Consider the following 26,127-nt stretch of genomic DNA (forward strand, 5'->3'; position numbering starts at 1 on the left):
TGAGCTGGGAGTGTTTAAAGAACAGCAAAAAAGCTCATGCTGATGAAGACAGAGTGAATGACATAGTTCTCTGAAGTGTTTTCCTCACTCTTTGCTGAACACACTAGGTTTTTTTTGCCACTAAGAAAAAGCCTTAAGACTTTCTTGTGCCTTGTCATACACAAACATATCACCGTCTACAGAATATTCTCCAAGGGATTTAAGGAGAATCCCAAAATGTTTTTCCTCCGATAATCACTGTAAGGGACACATACATTGTTATCTTCAGAAGTCAGTGTTCTGACTTTCAAAAACCAGATACATTTTCAGACATAATGGTCACATATCAAGCCATCTAAAAGCATCAAAAGCCAGGGACAAAATCTGGAACGCTGAAGAGAAACTGGTAACCAACACACTAGCTAATGATGATGGCTTCAAGGTGCTCACCTTACAGTCACTGATGCTGCCATGAACTTGGTTGAATTCTCGATTAAAAGTATGGGTGAGAAGCTGCAGGCACTAAAGAAGAGAAAGAGAAAATGAAGTTGAACTTAAGACTTCATTGGCTAAACAAAGCCTGGGATGCAAGGTAGGAGGGGAACTGACACACCTAAAACTCATGCTGGGGCTCAGATGTTACCCAGACAGCTATGGAAATTAACTACATATACAACAAGGGAAGTCCAGTATATGTATAATAAAGATAATAAAATAAATAGATCTAGATGGGCAAAGTGACACATGCCTGTAATCTCAGCAACTTGGAAGGCTGAGGCAGGAGGATTGCAAGTTTGAGGATAGCCTCAGCAATTTAGTGAGGCCCTATGCAATTCAGTAAGACCCTGTCTCAAAATAAAAAAATAAAGGTTGGGCATGTGACTCAGTGGTTAAGCAACTGTGGGTTCAATCCAAAATAAATACCTAATAATAATACCAAAATAAATACGTAATAATAAATAAATAGATTTAAAAAGTTATTTTCAGTAGGATGCAGTGGCATACACCTGTAATCCCAGTTGTTCAGGAGGCTGAGGCAGGAGAGTCCAAGTTAAAGGCCAACATGGGAAATTCAGCAAGATAAAATAAAAAATAAAATGTGCTGGGAACATGGCTCAGTGACAAAACGCTCCTGGGTTCAATTCCAAGTGCCTAAATAAATAGCCATTCTCAACACAACAAAAGTGAATTACTGCCAGGCATAGTGGTGCATGCTTGTAATCCCAGCATTTGGGGAGACTAAAGCATGAAGACCACAAATTCAAGGCCAGTCTCAGCAACTTAGCAAGACACATCTCAAAATAAAAAAGGGTAGGTTAAGTATCTCTGGGTTCAATATTGGTTTGTTTGTTTGTTTGTTTGTTTTTGGTTATTGGGGATTGAGCTCAGGGGGTTTCAAGCACTGAGCTACATCCTCAGCCCTATTTTGTATTTAATTTAGAGACAGGGCCTCACTGAGTTGCTTATGCCTTGCTTTTGCTGAAGCTGGCTTTGAACTCAAGATCCTCTGCCTCAGCCTTTGGAGCCGCTGGGATTACAGACATGTGCCACCATGCCTGGAGGGGTTCAAACAAAAAGTGGATTACTGCAAACACCATAGTATGTAAATGCTTATGAATGTAATAGTACTCCTTTAATTCTCAATACATGGAGACTTCTGGATGGAGAAGTTTTCCTAAACAAAGTAGAAGACTATTAGGTTACGAAGTTGCCTAACAACTATACACCTGGGAATCATCCTCAATAACCCTCTTTTTTTCCCACCACATCTGATCAGATTCCCCCTTCCACTTCATCCTCATTTAAAAGGCTTAAAACATGCCAGGTGCAGTGGCTTATGCCTGTAATTCCACCAACTTTGGAGGCTGAGGCAGGAAGATCCCAAGTTTGAGGTCAACCTCAGCAATAAGTGAGACTGCTCAAAATTTAAAAAATAAATAAAAAGGGCCAGGGGAACTGACCCCTTCTACCACCCAACAAAAAAAGGTTTCAAGATGGGTCTGGGGATGTAGCTCAGTGGCAGAGTGCTTGCCTAGCATGATCAGGTTCTGGTTTAAATCCCCAGTACTGAGCCCCCACCAGAAAAAAAAGTTTCATAATTTCTTATTGGATTACTATATGAAAAGAGGTCTTCCTTTCTCAGTGATTCTTTTCACTACTATTCCATTCTTTTTATTGCTGCCAGGGAAATCTTTCTCAAAAAATAATGTTTAAGGGCTGGGGATATGGCTCAGTGGTAGAGTGATTGCCTAGAATGTTTGAGGCACTGGGTTTGATTCTCAGCACCACATAAAAATGAATAAATAAAATAAAGGTACTGTACCTATCTACAACTAAAAAATAATAAAAAAATATAATGTTTAGGGGCTGTGGCTGTGGTTCAGCAGTAGTGCACTTGCCTGGCATGTGTGAGGCACTGGGTTGGATTCTCATCACCACATTAAAATAAATAAATAAAATAAAGGTCTATCAACAACAAATATTAAAAAAAAATAATGTTTAAAATATTTCCACATTGGCTAAGAGTATAGCTCAGGGGTATTTCTGGGTTCAATATGAATGAGACTCTGGGTGTGATTCCCAGTACTGGGAGTGGGGAAAAAGCCTATACCACTCCCAAGATCCACTTGAAACTTAAGTGTCACACACAGTACCCTCTCTTATCTCCCACCCCTCTTGCACATGAATTCCCTAAGACTGATTATAGAGAAGTCTGCTGGCTCTGTCCTGTATGTCCTTATAAGCCTTCCCCTAAGAGAAACACGCCTCTGTTGTATGTTCGTTGCCCATAATCTTATGCATAAAGCAGGAATTGAGTCTTATTTACTTCTACATTCAGAGTATAAGCACAGACCTTGAACCAGTGTCTCTCAAAGAAAGTGATGAAAATGAACAAACTGCAAGAATAGCTCAGAGCCTTGGGGTAGGAATGCTCAGCCAGGAGGAAGGAATTCTCACCTTGGTAGCCAGCTCTTTCTCACGATCCACTAGGCTTTCAATGTCTGTGGAGTCATAGCCACTGCTCTCACTAGGTGTGATGGCACTTTCAAAGGTTGTGGTTGAGATCTGAGAGGAGATGCTGGTGGAGGTGCTGAGGGTCCCACTGCTGAGGCTGGGGGACAGCGAGTCACTCAGGGATTTGGGGATGCTATCACCAAGTCTTTCACGCAGCAGGAGGAAGTGGCGGGTTTTCTCCACCTAAGAAGATCAACACTATTGCCTCAGCAAACACAAGGCTCATGAGGGTCTTAAGAAGCAAAATATTATGACTTCATCATCACAGAAAACTGAAAAGCCATGATCACATGGCAAAGCCAGAGGTTAAGGATTGGGATTGTGCCATCCTACAGCCGAGTTCTTGCCCTTGGCCCCTCCTGCCCTTGGATACCTCATGCAACAGCTCCAGCTTCTCCAGTTCCCATTGATGCTCCAGGATGAGGCTGTCTCCACGCGGCCGCCAACCTGCTAAGTTCTCTTCTCCCCGCACATATGCCACTGAGGTATCCAAGACTTTTCTCCTCCTCCTCTGCATGCCTAAGACAGAGGGAACATTTTTTCTTCTCAGAGAAAAATTCAATTCCAACTTTAGGTCAAATGAGTTGTTAATTCTTTTTTTTTGGCAGTGCTGTAAATCCTATCCAGGGTCCCACACATGAGAATTACTAATCATTATACATAATAAGCTAACTATGATTTCAAGATCCATAAAATTTTGTTTATTAATAAAAATTCATACATTTCTCTCAAAGTAACTCTCTAAACTTTTTTTTTTTTTTGGTGTGGTGCTAAACTTTTTAAAAAACTGAGTTTTATATTCTTTGATAATTATGAAAATTGAAATACAATGTGAGAAAATGCTCAAGTTTTGTGTTAAGTGAAAATACAGAGATGTTAAGAAGTCTGTACACTATGATTCTAAATGCATTAAAATATATCCATATGAAAAAAGTGGAAAGGGACTGCACACACACATTTAGTAGTTCAATGGTGGTAGATGACAGATGGCGTTAACCTCCATCATTTCTAATTATTCCTTCATTTATTTATTGCAGTACCAGGAATTGAACACAGGGCCTTATGCATCCTATACAAGTACTCTATCACTGAGTTACACCCCAGCCCTTTTTATTTTTTTATTTTGAGACAGTATCTCACACTAAGTTGCCCAGGCTGGCCTTGAATTTGCAATCCTCCTGTCTCAGCCTCCTGAGTACCTGGAATATGAGAATCACCATTCCTGGCTTCCCATTTATTTTTCATAAATGATACACTAATTTCACAAAGGAAATACATGAACTTATATTATTCTTTATCTAAATCTTTCCTGTGGGCCCTGACTCCTTTTCCATGTATGTTATCTAAAATGACTCAAACTACTAGGCTGGGAATATAGCTCAGTGGTAGACCACTTGCCTAGCATGAGCAAGGCAGGTCCTGGGTTTGATCTCCAGAACCACAAAAAATATAACAAAATAACTCAAATGCTCATTAATCAAATATTTTTTTAAATGATTTTTTTGAGAGAGAGAGAGAGAATTTTAATATTTATTATTTTTTAGTTTTTGGCGGACACAACATCTTTGTTTGTATGTGGTGCTGAGGATCGAACCCGGGCCACACGCATGCCAGGCGAGCGTGCTACCGCTTGAGCCACATCCCCAACCCAAATCAAATATTTTTTAAAAACCTGTGCAAGAACAGGGGTATAAGTGGTAGAGTGCTTGCTTGGTATGTGTGAGGCCCTGGGTTCAATCTCCAGCATTGTAAACAACAAAAAACCCTGTGCTATGGTTTGAACATCTCCCCAAAACTTATGCTGAGACATATGGTGGTGCACACCTTTAATTCCAGTAACTCTGGAGGCTGAGATAGGAAGATTCCAAGTTGGAGGCCAGCCTCAGCAACTTGGCAAAGCCCTGAGGAACTTAACGAGACCCTGTTTCAAAATAAAAAAGGGCTGAGGATACAGCTGATGACAAAGTGCCCTTGAGGTTCAATCCTCAGTACCAAAAAGCTCCCACAAAATTCATCTTAAAATTTAACTGCCATTGTGATAGTATTAAGGGGTGAGACCTTTAAAAGGTGATTATAGCTTAATATTGTTATCTTGGGAGTGAGCTAGTTATGAAAGGGAGAGTTTGGGCCCTCTCTCCTCTAGTTTCTGATGCTATAGGTCTGGGTTAGAGTCTGAAGAATTTGATTTTTTTTTTCTTTTGAATCTAGGGCCTTGCAAATACTAGGCAAGCATACGACTATTGAGCTACATCCCCAGCTCAGAATGTGAATTTTTGACAATTTCCCAGGTGAAGCTGCTGCTGTTTCTGCTCAATAATGTATTACACCAAGTTATCTTTGGGCTAAGGTGGTGAGGGAAGTGGTTACAGTTTTGAAGTCAAATTCATTCTAATTCACTCAAAAGTTTTATATTTCCCGGCCTACCAACATTTTGTTTGATATAATTTTTGAAACTATTTTACATATCATAGACCAAACAATATTACAATTCTGAAAAAGGTAATTCTTACCACCATCACTAAAAGCTGGTTTGTAAAATATACATGTTTCTAAAAATTTTTCATCTATCCACATAATTTTTAAATTTTTTTTAAACAGGGATTGAACCCAGGGGCACTTAATCACTGATCCACACCCCTAGCCCTTTTTTGCATTTTATTTAGAGACAGAGTCTTGCTGAGTTGTTTAGGGCCTTGCTAAGTTGCTGAGGCTGGCTTTGAACCACGATCCTTCTGCCTCAGCCTCCCACGGTGCTGGGATTACTAGTATTCATTACCAAGCCCAGCCAATTTTTTTTGTAATATACTTGAAACATATCAAGATATTATCACCTCTACAATCCATAGGCACTTACCCGGACTGCCTGTGTCTGCCATTTTGCATAAGCTGAGTTCATAAATTCCAGTGACTCGATTGCTATTTGAAAATAAAGTAAAACTGCTTCATTTCTTATAGCACAAAAATAGGAAAATATCAATTCCACCTACTTAAATTCTTCTGTAGGGACTGTAACCCACCTCAAATATAACTACAGATATTTCTTATCAGTCACTGTTCTTTTCCTATTCTGAACTAAAGCAGTATATATATATCTTTTCTTAGGAGGAGCTTGTTTTCATCTCAGTCATTTGATAACTACATTAATAAGGATAATAAACTAGAAAATTCATAACACAAATGTAAAAACTAAAAAATTTGCTTTTTGTTAACATAAGAGAGAATAAATAAGGGGGAAAATGTCTGACTGGAATGAAATGACATACAACACATTCTGGGGATCGTGAGAAGGGATATACCTTAAATATGCATAATATTAAAAAGAAAAAATCCCAATGATAATCTGTTAGAAATAGTAATAGTGCCATTCAGTCCCTGCAAAGCTGTTTGGGAAGTGTTTACAATGTAATATTCTTCCTTTCTTTTTTTTTTTATTGTTGGTCGTTCAAAACATTACATAGTTCTTAATATATCATATTTCACAGTTTGATTCAAGTGGGTTATGAACTCCCATTTTTACCCCGTATACAGATTGCTGTATCACATCAGTTACACTTCCATTGATTTACATATTGCCATTCTAGTGTCTGATGTATTCTGCTGTCTATCCTATTCTCTACTATCCCCCTCCCCTCCCCTCCCCTCCCCTCCCCATTTCTCTCTCTACCCCCTCTACTGTAAATCATTTCTTCCACTTGTATTATTCTTCTCTTACCCCTCATTTCCTCTTATATGTAATTTTGTAAATATTCTTCCTTTCTTTATTAGCTTGTCCATCCATCAACATTTTATTAAATGCCAGATGCACGTCACTGTACTCCAGCTATCAGTTACTCAAATAATTTGTAAACTAACCATGAAACAGCAAGCTGGGGAAGACTAATGACTGCTGATTCTATTGTAATGGTCAAAGGAACTGACAGGTAAACATCTCAAAAACTTACGAATCTGGGGACTTTGAGTAGCCACTGCCAAAGAGGCTGCGCAGAGAGCGTGGAGGCGAGATCTTGGCATCTCGGGAATAGAAGACCATGCACACATCCTTGGTGACGACAGCTGGCTGGATGCAATGATCCAACTGGAAGCACACAAAAGCAGGTGCTATGTAAATGCAGCAGAGTACCTGTGACCACAGGCTGTGCAGTAGCATATTTGGAAAGCTAGATTTGGAGATGGCAAGGTTTCAGAGCCACCAATTATTTAAACAGAAACTGAATAGATAATATGTGCAAGGTCAGCATATAATCTGAAAATATAGCTCAGTGTTAGAGCACTTGCCCTACCACCGTTCAACAGATGAGCAAACTGAGGCACAGAGATTTTTCAAAAAGGGATTTGAACTCAGGGTGTTTTCAGGCTTTCGACTGTGGAACCACTCCTATGCTCTGCCACAACCATGAAAACAAAGAGGTGCTATTTTCTTAAAGTCATACATTCTTTGAAAGAATGGTAACTGGGTTACTAAAGCATAAGCCATCATAAAATTTGGGATCTTTTGACTAAATAGAGAGCAAGAACACAAACTAATATAACAATCAACAAAGTATAATGAAGCATATAATTTAAGGATGTGGAGGAAGAAAGGAGGATGAAATACGTCAATCTTCCCTGACTGACTCTATAACTTGCCCAATGCTCTGGGCTGGCTACTCACAGTCCTTGAAGTTCTGAGTCTACTCACCTCTAGGTAGGCTGACAAGGTCATGTAAATCTTTTCTCCATAGGGTGTCACTCGGTTCAGAAGAAGGGAGTTATGCAGGGAGCTGTCCCATACTGCCTCAAAACGGTAGAAAGTCCTGAGGTCAGAAACACATGAGGGCATCAGCCAAGAGCAGCTGTTGATACTGTAGTCCAGGTTCTGCTACTGTCAGTAATCCTAAGGAATCTACACCAGCCATCAACACTTTTATTTATTACCCTCATCTCCTAGGAGGAAACGTAGGTCCTCATCCTCTTGCCCCACCCATCATGAAGGTATAATTGGCAGTGCTCACATTGTCCTTCTTTTAGGACAAGCTTCTGTCTATGAACATAAAAACTGTGAGAAACTAAAGACATTAAGATGACAAGAATAAGTGAGTATGCCTAAAATCCTAGAAAAATTAAGCAAGCTCCCCTGTCATTCAATGATGAAAGCAGATCTAATCTTCACATCACCAGATCTGATCTTCATAGGCCTGCACTGCCAAGCCTCAGAAACATAATACATCTGGGATCAGGTGTGGTAATCCCATCAGCTCAGGAGGCTGAGGCAAGAGGATCAAGTTCAAAGCCAACCTCAGCAATTTAGTGAGGCCCTATGCAACTTACTGAGACCCTGTCTCAAAATAAAACATAAAGGGCTCGGGTTGTGGCTCAGGGGCAGAGCACTTGCCTAGCATGGGTGAGATACTAGGTTCAATCCTCAGCACTGCATATAAATAAATTAAATAAAGGTCCATTGACAATTAAAAAAAATATATATATACACACAATAAAAATATTAAAAAAGGGCTGGGGATGTAGCTCAGTGATTAAGTGCCCCTGGGTTCAATCACCAGTAACAACAACAAAAAATACATCTGGGAGGCTTGCTGGTGGGAACAGGTAGAAGAATTTTAAATATGGAGAGCCTTGTTCTAAATAAAAGAATAAGAGCCGGTATTTCAATAAAAGAGGATGATTTTTTTTTTAGCTAGGTGTGGTGGTGCATGCCTGTAATTTGGGAGGCAGTTTGGGAGGCTGAGGCAGGAGGTTTAAGGGTTCAAAGCCAGCCTCAGCAACAGCAAGGTGTTAGTACCTAAACAGCTCAGTGAGATCCTGTATCTAAATCAAATACACAATAGGGCTGGAGATGTGGCTCAGTGGTTGAGTGTCCGTGAGTTCAATCCCTTGTACTCCCCAAAAAAGGATGATTTTTTTAACAAGAGCCAGCTGTTATCATTTGTTACTTTTTGTATCTCATACATTTTCTTTTGGTATTAGAGATTTAATCCAGAGGTGCTTAACCACTTAGACACAACTCCGGCCCTTTTTATTTTTATTTTATTTGAGACAGGGTTCTCACTAAGTTGCTTAGGGCCTTGCTTAGTTGCTGAGGCTGGCCTTGAACTTGTATCTTCCTGCCTCAACCTCCCAAGCTGTTGGGACTATAGGTGTGTGCACCACACCCAACCAATCTTTTTTTTTTTTTTTTTTGGCGTTGGGTATTGAGCTCAGGGCCTGTGCATGAGAGGCAGGCACTTTACCAACTGAGCTATATCCCCAGCCCCCAGCCAATCTTTTATTTAAGAAAGAATCAGAAGCTAAACTTAGAAGATACCCCCCCAATTTTTTTTAATTGTTCTAATATCATTTTTCCCTACTGACAAAAAATACAGACAAGCTGACATTCACCCTTTCGGTTTAGCAAGTCTCATCTGAAACACTGCTGGGTTTGATGGCAGTTTTACAGATTAGCCTCAGGCTCTGCCTCACCCTTCCCTCCTTGTGACCATGACACGTGTCAGGGAAGATGCTTCGTCTACTCCACCACCACTAGCTCTCCATAGCACATCTGACTCACCTAGGAAGAGTGTCTGCACCCTACCACTAGGTTCCTCCTTAGTCTAGCCCAAATGGTGCTCTGACTGGTTCTGCCTTCTCTAGGTCTCCTGTGATAATTAGCAGGCAAGTCCTCTCTAAACATACCCAATGCTTCATCCTCTGGAATGAACAAAGGAAATGACACATCTCTGAAAGTGAGCTCCTGGACTACACATACTCCAAGTGCCTGTAAGGTGTGGTCACGCCCCTTTATAGCTGCTTTTTAATTTAACTTTTACAGGACTAATTCTTAAATGGCCAGCTTTTAAAGCAACAAGCTTGGGTCAGAAAAATTCTCAAAAAAGACACTGAAGGACTACACATAGAAGCAGCTAATAAGATAAAGTCACCAAGGGGCTCAAACAGCAAATGAAATGATAGACAACAGGAAACTTTCCATGGCTTCTGGGTTCAGGGAGGCATCCACATAGCCCTGCTTAGATACAATCTTCACTTTAATTTGGTTTAAGACAGATTCTAACATTAGGTGACAATATTCACCATTTCAGCAGAAGCTACATAAGAACTATATCACCTCAACAGCTGTTCTTTTATTGTGTTGTAGCCTTTGTCAAGGTGCCTAGACTAGGGCCTACCTATCAGATGGTACAGGGACAGCCACTACCTGTACTAGCCCCCCCCCCCCCCCAAAAAAAAGCCCCTCTGACAGCTGAGAGAAATTCCTATCACTGCTGCCTATAGCCTATACTTAGTGATTTGCTCTGAGTTTCAGAGAACTCCACCCTGAGTTCAAATCCCTGTTTTGAAAAATCTCTGTGCCTCAGTTTCTCATCTGGGTCTTTCAGCTGAGGCAATGTTTTACACTTGTACAGGAAAGCCTCTCCACATTTGTGTTTTCACGTAACCTAAAGTGAAAATTTCACCGGCAGAAACCTGGCTAACATAAAGGAAATTTTGACTTCACTAAAACATTGCTATATTGAAAAAAATTTGTGTGTTTTGTTTTGTAGTTGCTACAAGACATTCTATTGGAATACCCACCAAAAATGGCAGGTTTTTTTTTTTTTTTTTTTTTTTTTGGTACTGGGGATTGAACCCAGTACCAAATTGGTCCAGCTGTAGGGTCAATGTGCCCAGCTCAAAGGTGGCAATTCTTGAGAGGTGGTTATAAGAAATACTCTTGAGATTGGTAAGCAATATCAATTAAAAGAAATTGGCATGAGCCAGGTGTGGTGGGGCATGCCTGTAATCCCAGAAGCTGGGGAGGCCAAGGAAGAAGGATTGAAAATTCAGAGTCAGCCTAAGCAACTTAGTGAGGCCCTAAAGCAACGTAGAAAGTCTCCTGTCTCAAAATAAAATATTAAAAAGGGCTGGGAATGTGGCTCAGTGGTTAAATGCCTCTGGGTTCAAATCCTGGTGAAGAAGAAGAAGGGGGGGGAGGAAGAGGAGAAATAATAATAATAATAATAATAATAATAATTGGCAAGAGAACCTGGAGTTAGAAACAGAGCTGAGTCCCAGTGCATGCTTTTTCCTGTATGGTTCAGGAGGTAGTGAAAAATGATTCCAAATACATTCCTAAAGATGTGCTGACCAACACAGGACCAAAGTAAGAAACAGGTTTCAAGGTGACTGCTTAAATTATATATTCACTTGAATTATTAATTGTGAACAATTTAAAAACCAACTTCTTATGGTCATAACTAATTTTTTCCTGAGACATTCAATTAAGAAAATGCAATGGTGAGGCACTAAGCAACTCAATGAGACCCTGTCTCTAAATAAAATATAAAATAGGATTTTTTTTTTTGTGTGTGTGTGTGTTGGGGATTAAATTCAGGGTCACATGTGTGCTTAAGCAAGTACTCTAAGCCCAGCCCCTGATGGACCCTCTTGAGTTTACTAAGAGACTCTCTGAAATACGAACTAGATGGAGTCCAGGTTAAGATATAAATTTGGGGCCAGGGATGTGGCTCAGTGGTAGAGCATTTGCCTAGCAAGTTTAAGACCCTGGGTTCCATTCCCAACACGGCAAAACAAAAAACAAACAAAAAAAACTTGGATCTGGCAGTATAGCGGGAGTGCAGTCCCAGACCTGAGTTTGATCCATGGCACCACAAAAACAAACAAACAAATAAATAAGATGTAAACTCATATTAATAATATCAGTCAAAAAACATTCATGCTATATTGTCATGCATTGCTTCTTTCAGCTTGCTTCCCTAAATCAAATAAAGGAAGAGATGGGAAAAACTTTCTTTACTACTAATCCAGACTTTTTTCCACTCCAAAATAAGAAAGATAAGGACCTATGACAGAAGAATGAAAAATGTTTACAAATACGTTTAACATTTCTTCACACAGACTCAGCTAGCCAAAGTGGTCTCTACTACCATGCAGAAAAAAATAAAGAAGAATGTGAGCAGTTTTCAAAGGTTTTGGTAGAGCAATAAACCTCTCAAGCTTCTGAGAGAGAGAGAGGAGGGACAAAAGAGAACAGAGAACAAGGCCTGATATTCCATATAAAGTGAGGAGAGATGGGCATTCCACTTTGCAAAGTAGAGAAGAAAAGCTTCAAGGGCATAAGAATAAAATGGACAAACTTAGTAAAAGGAATGAGAAAATAATTTAGAACTCTAAAATTATGAAGTTACATGTGAAAATGTACACACATCAGAAAAACCCAGGACACAAAGAAAAAGGTCTTGCTCTATCCTAGGCACAGCTTAGGTTTACATGGGGAACAAACCACTAAATTAAAATAATAATCAAAGCAACATAAGACACAAAGCATTCTGATAAACTAGAATCTTTATGTGCAAAGAAACAAACAGAAAATACCTAGGAATATCCTTATCAAGAAAGAGCCTGCAAAAACATAGAAAGGGCTTTTGTTAGTGCAGCAACAGAAGGGAGGGAACAAAGAAAAAGAAAAAGCAGCAGAAACAACAACAACAACAATAAAAAAAAAAACATGGAAAAGTCGATTGCTAATAAGCAAAGTGAATTCAAGTGGACAACTGATAGATAATGGGACCAATTTGATACAGCATTTACAATGGCATGGTCCCTTTTCCTGAGACATTCAATTAAGGAAATGTAATGGTAAGGCGCTAAGCAACTCAGTGAGACCCTGTCTCTAAATAAAATATAAAATAGGGCTGGGGATGTGGCTCAGTGGTTCAGTGCCCTTGGATTCAATCTCTGGTACCAAAAGAAAAAAAAATGATGATTTCTGGCCCAAAACCTATTTATGCCAGTTGTGCTTATTATTATCTAATGAAACATTAAGGAAATTAATAAAATATGAAGATAAAAAGAATTCTTATTCTAAAAATTCAATAGTTTTTTTTTTTTAAAGAGAGAGTGAGAGAGGAGAGAGAGAGAGAGAGAGAGAGAGAATTTTTAATATTTATTTTTTAGTTCTCGGCAGACACAACATCTTTTGTTGGTATGTGGTGCTGAGGATCGAACCCGGGCCGCACGCATGCCAGGTGAGCGCGCTACCGCTTGAGCCACATCCCCAGCCCAAGTTTTTTTAAAATATCTTTTTAGTTGTAGATGGACACAATATCTTTTTATTTATTTTTATGTGGAGCTGAGGATCAAACCCTGTGCCTCACATGTGCAAGGCAGGTGCTCTATCACTGAGCTATAGCCCCAACCCCTAAAAATTCAATAGTTTTGAATTTTAAAACTGTTTAAAAACAGCTGTTTCAATGAAGTTTGAGCAAGATAAATGTAAAAGAAAGAGTAAAATTATAAGATGTTTAAGTGATAAAATGTTAATGAGATAAATGATAAAAATTTGAAAGAATTTTGGATTTAGATTTTCTTTATAGGCTTTCTAATTCCAGTTCTACCAAACTGAAAATCATAGATGATGAGTGTGGTTTTATAAGAAAACAAACAGAATTCCAATAAATAATTCTGCAATTAAAGAAAAGGCCTTGGTCCTACAGCAAAAGCTTGATAAGCTATATAAGTGTATATTCACTTAAGTTACAACAGAAAGACACCTTTAAACAATCTTTTCATTATTCTTGACTTTAGTCAACTTTTTTATTAACTAATTTTAAGGTTCTATTATATAAGATAAGCTGCTTCTAAAGAAGGCAAATTAATTTCTTACAGCCTGATCTGCTGCTGGGCATGAGCCAAAGGACCTTTCCAAGCCATGGGTGGTGGCACACAGCTATAATCCAGCTACTTGGGAGGCTAAGGCAGGACTGCCTAGTTTGAGGCCAGCCTTGGAAACTTAGCAAGACTCTGTCTCACAATTTAAAAAATAAAATTTTAAGTGAGGGTGGCTGGGGATGTAGTTCTGTGATGGCATGCTTCTAGGTTCAATCCCCAGTACCAAAGGGGGAATATAAAGAACCTTTCATGTTACTCTAACGCAGGTAAACTCAGCACAACCAGCATTTAAACCAAACACCATCATTCCCTGGTATTTTGCTAAGTATCCTAAGAACATTTAAGATACATTTTTTAAAACTGCAAAGAAAACAGTACTAGTGAATGCCAGCTGAATATTGACTATAAATAATGTCTAGCAGGAGAGAAAGCTATGTGGAGTTACTACTGACTTTAGGGAAGTGGGATTATTCACAGTTCTGCTCAGGGAGGGTCAATGCACACGCCCCTATCTCTCTATCCACTCCCCAGATACATACCTACTTACACTTTCCTTCCTCCCTTTCCACAGTCCCTGCTAGCTAACCTTACATGCAAAAAAGCAAGCAGAAGTTTATTCCTTTTTCCTCTTTGTATGCAAAACTTCTCATTTCCCCCTCCCTCTTCCCAAATAGATACTGAACAAGTTTTTCAGTAGATGGAGGTACAGAGAAGCCCTGTAACAACTAAGTCTATACTAGCAGCAGCAAAAACTGAATGCAAAAGGCTTTACTATTCCTTGGAGGACAAATTTCCATGCTACTCAGCAGTGAGAAATCTTTCTCCTCAGTAACCATTTCACCAGAAAATGTTTAGGTTTAGCAATAATTGATGGGCACTTTTAAACCCTTGGGTAGTATGCTGAGTTTTTTGGTCTGGTTTTTCTTTACCACTGTGGCAACATCCACTCAAAGTCTAAGGTAGGAGTAGAACTTCCATTCTCTAAAGGTAAATGATCACACACAATCCAATCACTTTTCTTTCTTTTTTGAGATCTGGGTAGGCAAAGGAAGAAATAGGGAATTTTGAAGTGAGAAGTAAATTAGTTTCTTCATCTGCATGCATTTCTTAGGATGCCCCACCTGCTAGAGTTGTGGGAAGACTTCAGGTACTTGGCAGAGATGATGTTCAGGGACAGGATGGCATCGATTGCAGCTTCATCCACCTCAGGTTTATTCCTAATCCGGCCTAACAGAAATAATAAAGAAACCAGAAGAAAGGCACATTAAAAACCAGACATTAAGATATTAAGCCCAAAACAAACTTTCCATTCTCACAAAATTAACCCAGTCCTCCTAGGTCGTTTTCACTGTAACTGGTTAAGCGCAGGGTCCTGAAGGCTTCTCCAGTCTGTCTTGTTTCCCCTGTTTTGCACATTTAGTCAGTTGTTGAAACCTTATTCCATCCCTGAAACCTTATTCTTTGTTCAAAGAATTTTTTGTATTGATCTCAGTTTTTACTTCCAATATTGTTGCCCTGCTCACAAAGGCCATCTTCCCCTTCAATCTGGAACTGGCAACAGCCATTCATCTGGTCTCCTTGCTAGTCACATGTCCTCCATTCCAATGTGTTCTTTAGCCACTGACTTTATTCTACCACTTTCTTGCTCAAAATGCCACAACTCTGTTGTTTTAAATGCTATAAAACTAGGGGACACAGTACTCCACAGAAGATAGGAGCACAGCCTTGAGAGCTGGGCAGCTGGGTTCAAGTAGTGGCTTTGACTCTCACTAGCTGTGAGGCTTAACACTCATCCTGATTCTGAGCCTCAGTTCATGACAGTAACAATTTCTCCCTTATGTGACTATTACTCAGAAAAGCACATGGTACCTGATAAACATTACACAGGAGTCTGTCAAACTAAACTGTAGAGTTCCTCAGAGAAGCCTGAGGGACCACTGCTTCTGGATCTTCCCCCTTCCTTTCTAATCTAAAAACATCTCTTCTGTTTTGTACATTAATATGCCATAATAATATCATTTTGAGGGCCGGGGTTGTGGTGGTAGAGCACTCACCTAGCATGTGCAAGGCTCTGGGTTCAACCTTAGCACCACATAAAAATAAATAAATAAAGTTATTGTGTCCAATCACAACTAAAAAAAAAGTATTTATTTATTTATTTATTTATTTTAAAATTTATTTTTCAGTTTTCAGTGGACACAACATTTTTATTTTATTTTTATGTGGTGCTGAGGATTGAACCCAGCACCCCGCGCATGCCAGGCGAGCGTGTTACCGCTTGAGCCACATCCCCAGCCCCCAAAAATAAATATTTAAAAAATAATTTTGAAAAAGCTTAAAAACCACTGCCTCAGATAAGAGAGTATAATCTCCTCCCAAGGGTTCTTTTTTTTTTAAATATTTATTTTTTAGAAGTAGCTGGACACAGTACCTTTATTTTGTTTATTTATCTTTATGTGGTGCTGAGGATCGAACCCAGGTCCTCGCACATGCTAGATGAGAGCTCTACCACTGAGCCACAATCCCAGCCCAGATTAAGGGTTCTTAATCTGGTTCATGGGGACACAAAAGGTCCGTAGATAGAACTCAAGCAGTCCATCAGCTTAGATGGAGAGAAAATTACGTCTTTATTTTCACAAATAATTAACTGAAATTTGACATTTCCTTGAATTATGGAAGGCAATAAACCACATATGAATTAGCAGTACCTGTTGACTCTGTCCCCTGTATTAACCACAGATGTTTCCACATCAAACTGATTTTCATTCATCCATCACCACTGTGGAATTATGGTCATCAGACTCATGTTAGATCTTGTGATTTAATGCCTCAACGAAGAATACATTGTAGTGCAAATGTGTTTAATTAATCTTACCAGTTGTATTCCAGTATCATTAATTTCTTTTGTAGTCCTAAGTAATTTATTTTCTAAGGCTTTACCATTGCCAAATAGGTCCATGGCAACAAAGGTTCCTTGGACTACCATTCTGAAGCTCTTACTCTGTAGGATGCTTGATTTTTCCACTTTGGTCATGGATCTCTAGCCATTTGATGTTAGGCATATACATGCTAGGCCTCTCTTACTTAAAATGTTTATGTTTAGAAAACAAATTCTCTTGAATCCATTCAGGACCTTTCTCACAAAGTTAACCCAGTCCTCCTAAGTCGTTTTCACTGTTAACTCAATAATGGGAACTGAGAAACCAGAATTTCACTTTCATGTATAGCCAGAGAATAACTGGGGATCAAAACTGGGACCTGAAGCATGCTAGCGAAGTGCTCTACCACTGAACTACACTCCTAGCCCTGAAGGGTTTCAAACTCAAGGACTCTATCTTCCTCATATACTGTGTTCTCTATACTGGAGAACACAGAATATTACCAGTGTCCCAAACAGAGAATAATGACATGTCTAAAAAGCCAGGTTTGTGCTGCAGCTATAGTTCAGTGATACAGCACTGGCTAGGCATGTGTGAGGCACTGGGTTCAATCGTCAGCATAACATAAATAAAGAAAAATAAATAAATGTATTTGAAAATAAATAAACAAATAAATAAATAGCCAGGTTCTATTCTTAGTTGATGTATACTTACCTACCACCAGTTCACGGACATCTTTCCAGTGGAGTTCACTCCCCTTCTCATGGATAATGGTCACTGTGATTCTTCGCTGGATACCCTAGGTAATAGAATAGGGTTGTGAGTTAGCTGGGGCAATCTATCATTTCCTCTTATTTGTTGTTTTCTGAATTGTATGGCATAGGAATGGGCAGGAAGGAGAAAGATGGAGAAGTAGGGGAAAATCTCTCCATGTTATTATTCTAAACAAAGTGGGGTGAGCCAGGAACTGAGCAATATTCAGATTCCGATAAGGTTTCAAGAGAGATGCCATGATTGTGTGTCCCAACTATGGAACTCCTTGCTCCATGCCCAAGCAGTTTTGAGCACTGACTGAATTCACTTTTGATTTACCCAAGTGAGATGTAAATTGAAAAATCAGATTTAAGTCTATCACAACTTTCATCCTCTACCCATCATTAGAGATTATGGCTGTGAAAGCACAGGGCTTCTAAGCATTATGGTAAGTATATGAAATCACAAGGAGCTGCACAAAATAATAGTAAATGAATGAAACAAAATCCTTTTATGAAACAGCTATTCTAAAATATATATAAAAGCAAGGGTATATATAAGCCAAGGCCTTAAAAAACACACACACACACATGCACACAAAAGAAAAACAATTTGTGAGCCCTGGGTTCAATACCCAGCAACCATAAAAAAAGAGAGGAAAACATTCTTCCTCTCAGCTCCCTATCCCTGAAATAGAGATGAAAAGCTGAGAAAAATAAAGAGTTCTGAGAGGAAGGAAAGGAGAAATACTGGGAAATGATGCTGACCAAATTTATATTGTGTGTCTGTATGAATATGTAACATGAATATCACTATATTATTACAAAGCATTGATATGGAAAAAAGAACAGAAAGAAAGAGAGAGAGAGAGAGAAGAGAGAGAGAGAGAGAGAGAAGGAGAGGGGAAGGGAGGAAGGGAGGAGGGGGGTGTTCTGTTTCTTTTTTATTATTATTATTTTTTAGTTGTAGTTGGACACAATACCTTTATTTATTTATTTTTACGTGGTGCTGAGGACTGAACCCAGGGCCTTGCATGAGCTAGACAAGTGCTCTACCGCTGGGCCACAACCCCAGCCCCCTATTTCTTTTTCTAAATTATTTGGTTTGCTCCTAGGTGTTTTCCCCTGTCTTCGTACCTGGTGAAGCAAAAATGTCCCCTGGCAGGGCAGGCCTGCTGTATGGTCAACCACAGCTGGGATATACCTACAAAAATAGAAATGCAAAAAACAGAAGTCAGTACTATCTCATCTACAAGGCCTTCCTTAACCCTCTTAAGACATTCTGGCTGTGAAAGCATAGAATTTCCAAACATCATGATAAGTATATAAAAATCACAAGGGAGCTTCACAAATGATAGTGATTGAAAAAATAAAACTCTTTTTGAAATAGCTATTCTAAAATATATAAAAAAGCAAGCATATATATAAACTAAGATCTGAGGAAGAAACATCAAAATAATAATTGAAGAAAATAAAACTTTTTTGAAATAGCTATTCTAAAATATATATAAAGCAAAGCTATGTTTAAGCACTGTAGCCCCAGTGATCTTTGTTTTTCAAAACTCTGATCTCTTCTCTCTCTCACCTATGTTGGCATTTAATCACAAAACCATTGGCCTTTACAACCCTTTCCACATGTCTATGGTGTCTCATCATCTTTACTAGACTGAAATACTCAAAGGACAGTAACATTTTTTGGTCTCACCTCTGGCCCTCACATAAGAGTCCAGTAAATACTGTATAAATGCAAAGCCATTGAAAGAGATAGTTTCAGGTTCTAGATCTTTTTTTTTTTTTTTTTAAGATCCAAAAAGCAACTAACTGGTAGAAACCAGCACTGTAACTATATCTTCCTTGCAGTGCATTAATGATCTGTCCCCTGATAATCTTCAAAGTGACATCACTGCTGACAACCACATACAGGATCTCTTCAAATAGGAGAGTCAAATATTACATTTCCTAATTTTGAAACACTTTGCTCTATATTAAAATTTAGAAAGTTGGACTTACTCTCCTGTAGGTTCCAGTTCACTGATCTCAAACCAAACTAGGAGGTCATACTTGCTCATGCTTTGGCCAAGGCTGGTTTTGCTCATGGTGTTTAATTTGGTGGCTGGAACTTTAAAAAAAAATTTTAGAAAATATCAAATCTGGTCCAAAAGCAAAAGCTTAAGCTTTTCTAATATTAGCGTTCAAGGACACACTTAGGAAAAGCAGCAGGTCAGAAGACAGATTTCAAAGATGACCCAATATTAACCATATTAGTACCTCGAGAACAAGAAAAATGGAGAGAATCTTTTTCCTTCTTAACAGACTGTCCTCAAAGATAAGAAAACAGATTTATGCAAAATAAATGTGCTCACAAAATCACTAAAACCCCTTCAATTCTAGAATCTTATTTTGTGGCATGGTATCACTGTAGAATGGCAATAGAGACAGTGCTTAAAAAGGATGTAGGGGGGAACTTCACACATCATGAGGCTCCATGGAAGCTGGAGAGGTGAAGTGAAGATCTATCCTTCAACCCACAGCTTGCAGATCTTCCTACACCCAAGGGTCACCAAGGATCTTAAGGATGGCAAAACCTAGGCCATGTCCCCAATAATCTACATCAGTCTATGGACTTCCTCCTTAGGATTACAACATGCAGACAAATCTGGAAACCAGTGGTCTAATTTGTAAATACAGGAATCTCTAAATGACCTGTTACATGTTTCCTTCAGATTTAAATTCCAGGTTCCTAATGGTTTTGATGCTGTGCAACTCTTAATTAAGTTGCTTAACCTCTGTCTCCTTGATGTATAAAAAGCACATAATAATATTTAGTCTGCTACCATGAAAAGGTATCATAAAGCCCCACTAACATAATAGATAGGAAGAGCTTTATGAATCATATGTGCATCCTACCAGGTGTATTCACCCCAGATGAATTTCACATGCACTGGTGATGCTGGTGAGGAAGAAAATAGGATTATGGTTCTGGCAGTCATCTGAGGGTCAGAAAGAACAACCACGAGTATTTAAAAAAGCAAACAAAGAGTAGGGGTACAGCTCCGTGGTATAGCACTTGCTTAGCATGTGCAAGGCCCCGGGTTCCAACCCTAACCTCAGGACTGGATACACAATAAAACAAAACAAAACCAACTATTAGTAAAAATCTTCAAAATTAAAACTACTACTTCAAAGAATCCAAACAAAAAGTATCAGGAGCGCCTCACCCCTAGGGTGATATGAAAGAAGCACAGGCAGCAAAGGTGCTTCCTAAAAGCTCTCTGAAAGAAACATGGTGTGATCTTGACAATATGGTGAACTCTACTTTCAGCTCAAGGAGCAAAAAAACATGGATGTTTTCATACACGGCGAGCCAGGCTTCAGGACAAGCCCTTGAGTTGGTTCTACATCTAAGACAGCTAATTTAGCTACTAACCATCTCGTTTGGGTACCCTCTCGCTCTGGCAGCTGGGAACTGGCAGAAAAAGAAAAGGCGGCACTGGGTCAGCCTTGTTCTGGAAGGTGGCAACAGCAGAGGAGGCAAGCACATTGGCGTGCTCAGAAAACATGTCCAATACATGCACATTCACATAGCCAGACACGAGAAACCGAATCAGCTCAATCTTTCTCTCGTGGTCTGAAGGCCGATGAAGATGAGGAGTATAGAGGGTGGAGAATGAGAACAGGGTGGGATGGGAATTTGACAAGTGGGCAATGAGGAAAAAGGACAAAAATAAAGAAAAATCAAACAATATAAATGAGGAGGAACAAGTTCTGGTATTGTACTGCACAGTAGGGTGATTATAGTTAACAATAATGTATTGCATATTTCAAAATAACTGGAGAGAACTCATAAGTATGTACTTATTATGTAATCAATCAAGAATAAAATAAAACAAAAAAACCAAGATAAATGAACATGCAGAATAAGTTTAATATGCAAAGAAATATCCAGTGACTGATAGTTTGGGAGACTTACAAATAAAGCAGAGATATTTAGGAAGAGAGAGATTATAAAAATCTGCAGTAAGACCAGAGAACTGGCAAATACAGAGATACATTGCTTTTTTACTTCTTTTTTTCCTCCCCCAGTACTATGAACTGAACCCAGGGGCACTCTACCATTGAACTAAATCCCCAGCCTTTTTTATTTTAAGAGAGGCTGGCCTTAAACTTTCTATCCTTCTGCCTCAGCCTCCCAAAGAGTTGAGATTACAGGTGTGCATCCCCACACCCAGCTTACTTGTAGATCAGGAACCAAAAATATTAGCTCCCGTAGATGCGTACAAGAGAAGCAGGAATATATAAGGATGTACAGAAAAGGAGGGATGTGATTGGTTTCTGAAATCATTTAGAATAAGGATGTGTTCACACAGAGACTATCAGGCAAAGAATACAGATGCTCACCTGGCCTGGAGAGTGGCATGGGTGGAGGGAAGAATCGTCGAGAGGGCTGGGGTGGACTGTAAAGACAGAAATACAAACTAATTCAGGACCAAAAAGAATCAGATGTTCATTTTAATGGCATGTTTAATTCCCTTTAAGAAAATGAATTTTCTACATTTTCAACTCTGGCATATCATTTACCACATATAATCCCACATAGTGAACAGACTAATGTATTTTTTAAAAAGCCCTCCATAAATCACAGTTACTAAATGAGATCAAAAAAATTCACCTGTTAACACTGACATTGATACTATCAAAAAAGCCCCTCTAGAGCTGGGCTGTGACTCAGAAGTAGAGTGCTCGCCTAGCATGCATGAGGCACTGGGTTGGCTCCTCAGCACCACATAAAAATAAAATAAAGATATTGTGTTCACCCACAACTAAAAAATAAATATTAAAAAAAAGCCCCTCTAGTTGCTCTTCTCATCAATCTGTTTTTTGGTACTTGGGATTGAACCCAGGGGTACTGAACCACTGAGGCACATCTCCAGCCTTTTTCATATTTTTTATTTAGAGACAGGGTCCCGCTAAATTGCTTAGGCCTTGCTAACTTGCTGAGGTTATCTTTGAACTTGTGATCTGCCTATCTCAGCCTCCGGAGCTGCTGGGTTATAGGTGTGTGACACTGCGCCCGGCTTCTTATCAGTCTTGACTCCACTTAAAGAGTTTCTGCTTTATGAATTTGAGGGTGGTTAGAACAATTATACACAATTTCCATGTTATAATCCTAAGACCCCCAACTTTCTACCATATTTGTTATGGTTTGGATATGAGGTGTCCCCTGAAAGCCACTGCTAATGCAGGAATGCTCAAAGGTAAAATGATTGGATTATGAGCTGTGACCTCATTAGTCAATCCTAGTTTGAAGGATTGACTAGGTGGTAACTGTAGACAGGTGGGCCTGACTAGAGGATGTAGGGCATGCTGTGGAAGGGTTCATCTCTGCATCCCCTTCCTGCTTTTCTGTTTCTTTGCTTTCTGACCTTGCATCATGAGCTGAGCAGCTTTTCTCTGCTTCCATGATGTGCTGCCTCACCTTGGGCCCAGAGCTATGGAGTTGGCCATTTATGGACTGAGACTTCTGAAATAGTGAGCCCAAATAAAACTTTTCCTCCTGTAAGTTGTTCTACTCAGGTATTTTGGTCACAGCAACACAAAAGCTGACTAAAACACTATTCAAAGTCTCTTCCTACAAAAGGATGGCATTCAAAGTCATCTGGGGGCAACGTTCAATTTGCTCTAACATTAGTGATTAGGGAGCTAGAAAAAGGTAGTGAGATTTCTAAAAAGGAAACATAAGGTAATATATAAAACTATTATTTACTCATCTTCAACCCTCAAAAGATTTCTTCCTTTCCTGCAACTGAGGAATAATCATCAAAACAGTAACAACAAAAGTCTTTGCTCATCTGGTCCAAACCTGTTAAGATCCTGTCCTTGCAGATGAAGTGGGTGCTGCTGATAATGCCCAAAAACTTCAAATACAATCGGCTTGGTTTTGATGTAATCCACAAATGATTCAGTGACCTCCACTGCAATCTAATAAGGAATAAAGCCATACAAGATTAGAGAGAGATTTATCATAAGAAAAATACACATTTTTGCACTTCAGTGAGGGCATTAGTACTATTAGGCTCCCAGCATGTGTTCGGTGTTTTGCTCTACAGGCCACCTCCACCAAAAGTCAGGGGCTCCCTCTTCTTATCATTCTAAGTTAACTTTAACAAGCTCCAGATGTTCAAGACCGTCTACAATGTCCCCCAACTGATGACCTTGTTGTCCTTCACACACTTATGTTTCAGCTCAAACTCACCTGGGGCTCCTTCTACCTGCTTTCTCCTCTCTTGTGCCTGAGGGCTGGCCCAGGCGCACTGCCAGAAAGGCCCTTCCCATATCTCCACACATCTTAGTCATTCCTATACTTCAAGGCCCCATTCAAACAGTAATATTAATAAGAAAAACACATACTGACTGTAGACTACGAGCAAGGCAAATCTGACATGACTTCTTATTTATAATACATCCATCATGAAGCTCCTACCTCTCTCCTCCATTTAACCATGCTCCCCAACAAAGTTAACATATCTTTGCATACAGAAGAAACATTTTCTTTCTCCACTCTCACTGCATTTAATAAATGTTTTTCTCACATATCTTATGTTCTACTACTGCATTTTATCTAGTCTCTCATAATTGTAAGCTCCTTGGGGGGCATCTATATGACTCATCTGCATTCCCCAAACATATCAAGCACAATTCTATGCATAGCAGGCAATTAATATTTATCACACAAATATGTTTTCATATATATAAATATAAAAATAAAATAGTGTATTTCGGGCTGGGGATGTGGCTCAAGTGGTAGCGCGCTCATTTGGCATGTGTGAGGCACTGGGTTCAATCCTCAGCACCACATAAAAATAAAATAAAGATATCGTGTCCACCTAAAGCTAAAAAATAAATATTTAAAAAATAAAAATAAAATACTGTATTTTGAGCTAGGTGCAGTAGCATATGCCTATAATCCCAGCAACTCAGGAGGCTGATGCAGAAGGATGGAAGGTTCCAGGCCAGCCTAGGCTACTTAGTGAGATTTTTGTCTCAAAATTTTAAAAAAGGGCTGTGTGTGTAGCTCATGGTAGAGTACTGTTGGGTTTAATTCCGAGCATTGCATGTGCATGGGTGTGTGCATACGCACATATATACACAAGTATATTTGGTGTTCACTTGTTCTTCCCCTAGAGTTGTCTTCCTCTCTTCCTTTATAGAGTGAACACGGTTAGCAAGAAAAATCAAAGCAGCATCCTGTAGTAGTGAAAATCCTGAAGGCTAGAGCCACATTCTGTGGGGGGTGTGTGTGTGTGTGTGTATGTTTTCTGGGAAATGAACTCAGGGGTGCTCTACAACTGAGCTACATCCCTAACCCTTTTTATTTTCAGACAGGGTCTTGCTCTCATAGTTCTCCAGGCTTGCCTTGAACTTGCGACCTCTTACTCCATCTGTGAAGAAGGCTGTAAGGGGCCCTAGTGAGTTAATCACAACATCCGATAAAACAGAAACAGACAGAATCTTAATTTAACCACAGAACATATTTAATTTCTTCTACATTATTTGCAACCAAATAATATAAATATACATGGGTTTTAAGGACAATGTATTAACTTTAATAAAACTGATATTAAACAGGCTTATTTTTATAGGACAGAAATTTAAAACAACTCGGGCATTCAAACTGATAGAAGATCTCATTGGTAGACCAGCTCTCACACCATTGTAATGCAGACAAGAGGCTGGCAGCTCCCTCCCTGACGACTGCCTCACCACTTTGGCCACTCCCTCTATTGTCCATTCTCTCATCTAAGTGCAAGATTAGCAGGGCCAGCAGCAATGCTTCCAACTATCGCTGCACATTGGCATCCTTCCTCAGCCAGTAAAGCCAAGGCACCCCAAACCCAGGATATGCTTGGCAAAAATGTCTAGATCACTCACATTCTGCACATGATAAAAGCCCAGGGGACTTCCTCTGCCATTATTTTTGAGGGGTTCGGTGGAGAATGCTTCATCATGGCGATGCAAGAAGCTTAATAAAAAGATAAAACAAGCAAATATTGTATTAAACAGTTTCATTAGGATCTCTGTTTTAAAAGCCCAACTTGGATCTGATGGTAAGTAGATTCTTTAACTGAGCAAAAATTATTTACATTTATTCCCTTATCAAGATCATCTTCTGGGCTGGGGATGGAGCTCAGTGATACAACATTTGCCCATCATGTGCCAGCCTCTGGGTTTGATCTCCAGCACCAGAAAACAAACAATAATTTCCAATATCACACAAATAACATTTTAGATTTTATTTGAAAAAATGAATGAAAAATTAACTGACCAAGATAATTGACCCACTTAACTGGATGTATACGCAAGAATGCATTAGAGAATGCGAAGTGAGTTCAACAAACTCCTGTTCCCTTTTTGAAGTTTTTGTTGAAAATAAAAGTGACGGGATCATTTTGTTTAGCAAAAATTGGCAGACTTGAGTTTCTATAAGGTAATATGAAAGCCTGTACATAGTGTAGCTGCCTGGGAGTCTCTAACACTCAGATAAGAGTAAATTCCAATGTCATCTCTTCCAGAAGGTCTTTTCTGACTTACCCTGACAGTGTTTTGTTCCTAGGAACTGTTTTTCCTTAACCTGATTTCACTCCTTTTTATATGCCTATTTTCCCAAAAGGCAGCAAATAGGGCTTAACACAAAGAAAAATATTCCAAAAATACTTGCTGAATCATAGGACTATGTTTATTTATCTTCATAAATAATAAGATTTTATTGTTAGTCTCCCTATTATTAGTCTGAAATTAAAAGTAGAGAATTAAAGAATCCCTATCACAGATTTATTGCCACATAG

At 39.2% G+C, this 26,127-nt stretch overlaps 1 protein-coding gene across 8 annotated transcripts in view; it reads right to left on the reverse strand.

The window, feature by feature from the left end:
- Positions 1-26,127, reverse strand: part of KIF1B (kinesin family member 1B) — a 150,091-nt gene that overhangs the window by 6,196 nt on the left and 117,768 nt on the right. For all 8 annotated transcript variants that reach the window (XM_081305730.1, XM_081305728.1, XM_081305729.1 and 5 more), the window contains 13 exons: positions 25,214-25,304; positions 23,145-23,263; positions 21,683-21,738; positions 19,295-19,403; positions 18,422-18,488; positions 17,247-17,331; positions 14,775-14,880; positions 7,673-7,787; positions 6,936-7,069; positions 5,849-5,910; positions 3,368-3,513; positions 2,938-3,177; positions 430-501 (listed from right to left, as the gene is read on the reverse strand). In XM_081305730.1, the coding sequence (XP_081161856.1) occupies positions 430-501; positions 2,938-3,177; positions 3,368-3,513; positions 5,849-5,910; positions 6,936-7,069; positions 7,673-7,787; positions 14,775-14,880; positions 17,247-17,331; positions 18,422-18,488; positions 19,295-19,403; positions 21,683-21,738; positions 23,145-23,263; positions 25,214-25,304 (1,402 nt within the window). The remainder of the gene's footprint in view (positions 1-429; positions 502-2,937; positions 3,178-3,367; positions 3,514-5,848; positions 5,911-6,935; positions 7,070-7,672; positions 7,788-14,774; positions 14,881-17,246; positions 17,332-18,421; positions 18,489-19,294; positions 19,404-21,682; positions 21,739-23,144; positions 23,264-25,213; positions 25,305-26,127) is intronic.

This window comes from Spermophilus citellus (genome assembly GCF_964194105.1).
Source record: "Spermophilus citellus genome assembly, chromosome: 9".
Classification (NCBI taxonomy): domain Eukaryota; kingdom Metazoa; phylum Chordata; class Mammalia; order Rodentia; family Sciuridae; genus Spermophilus; species Spermophilus citellus.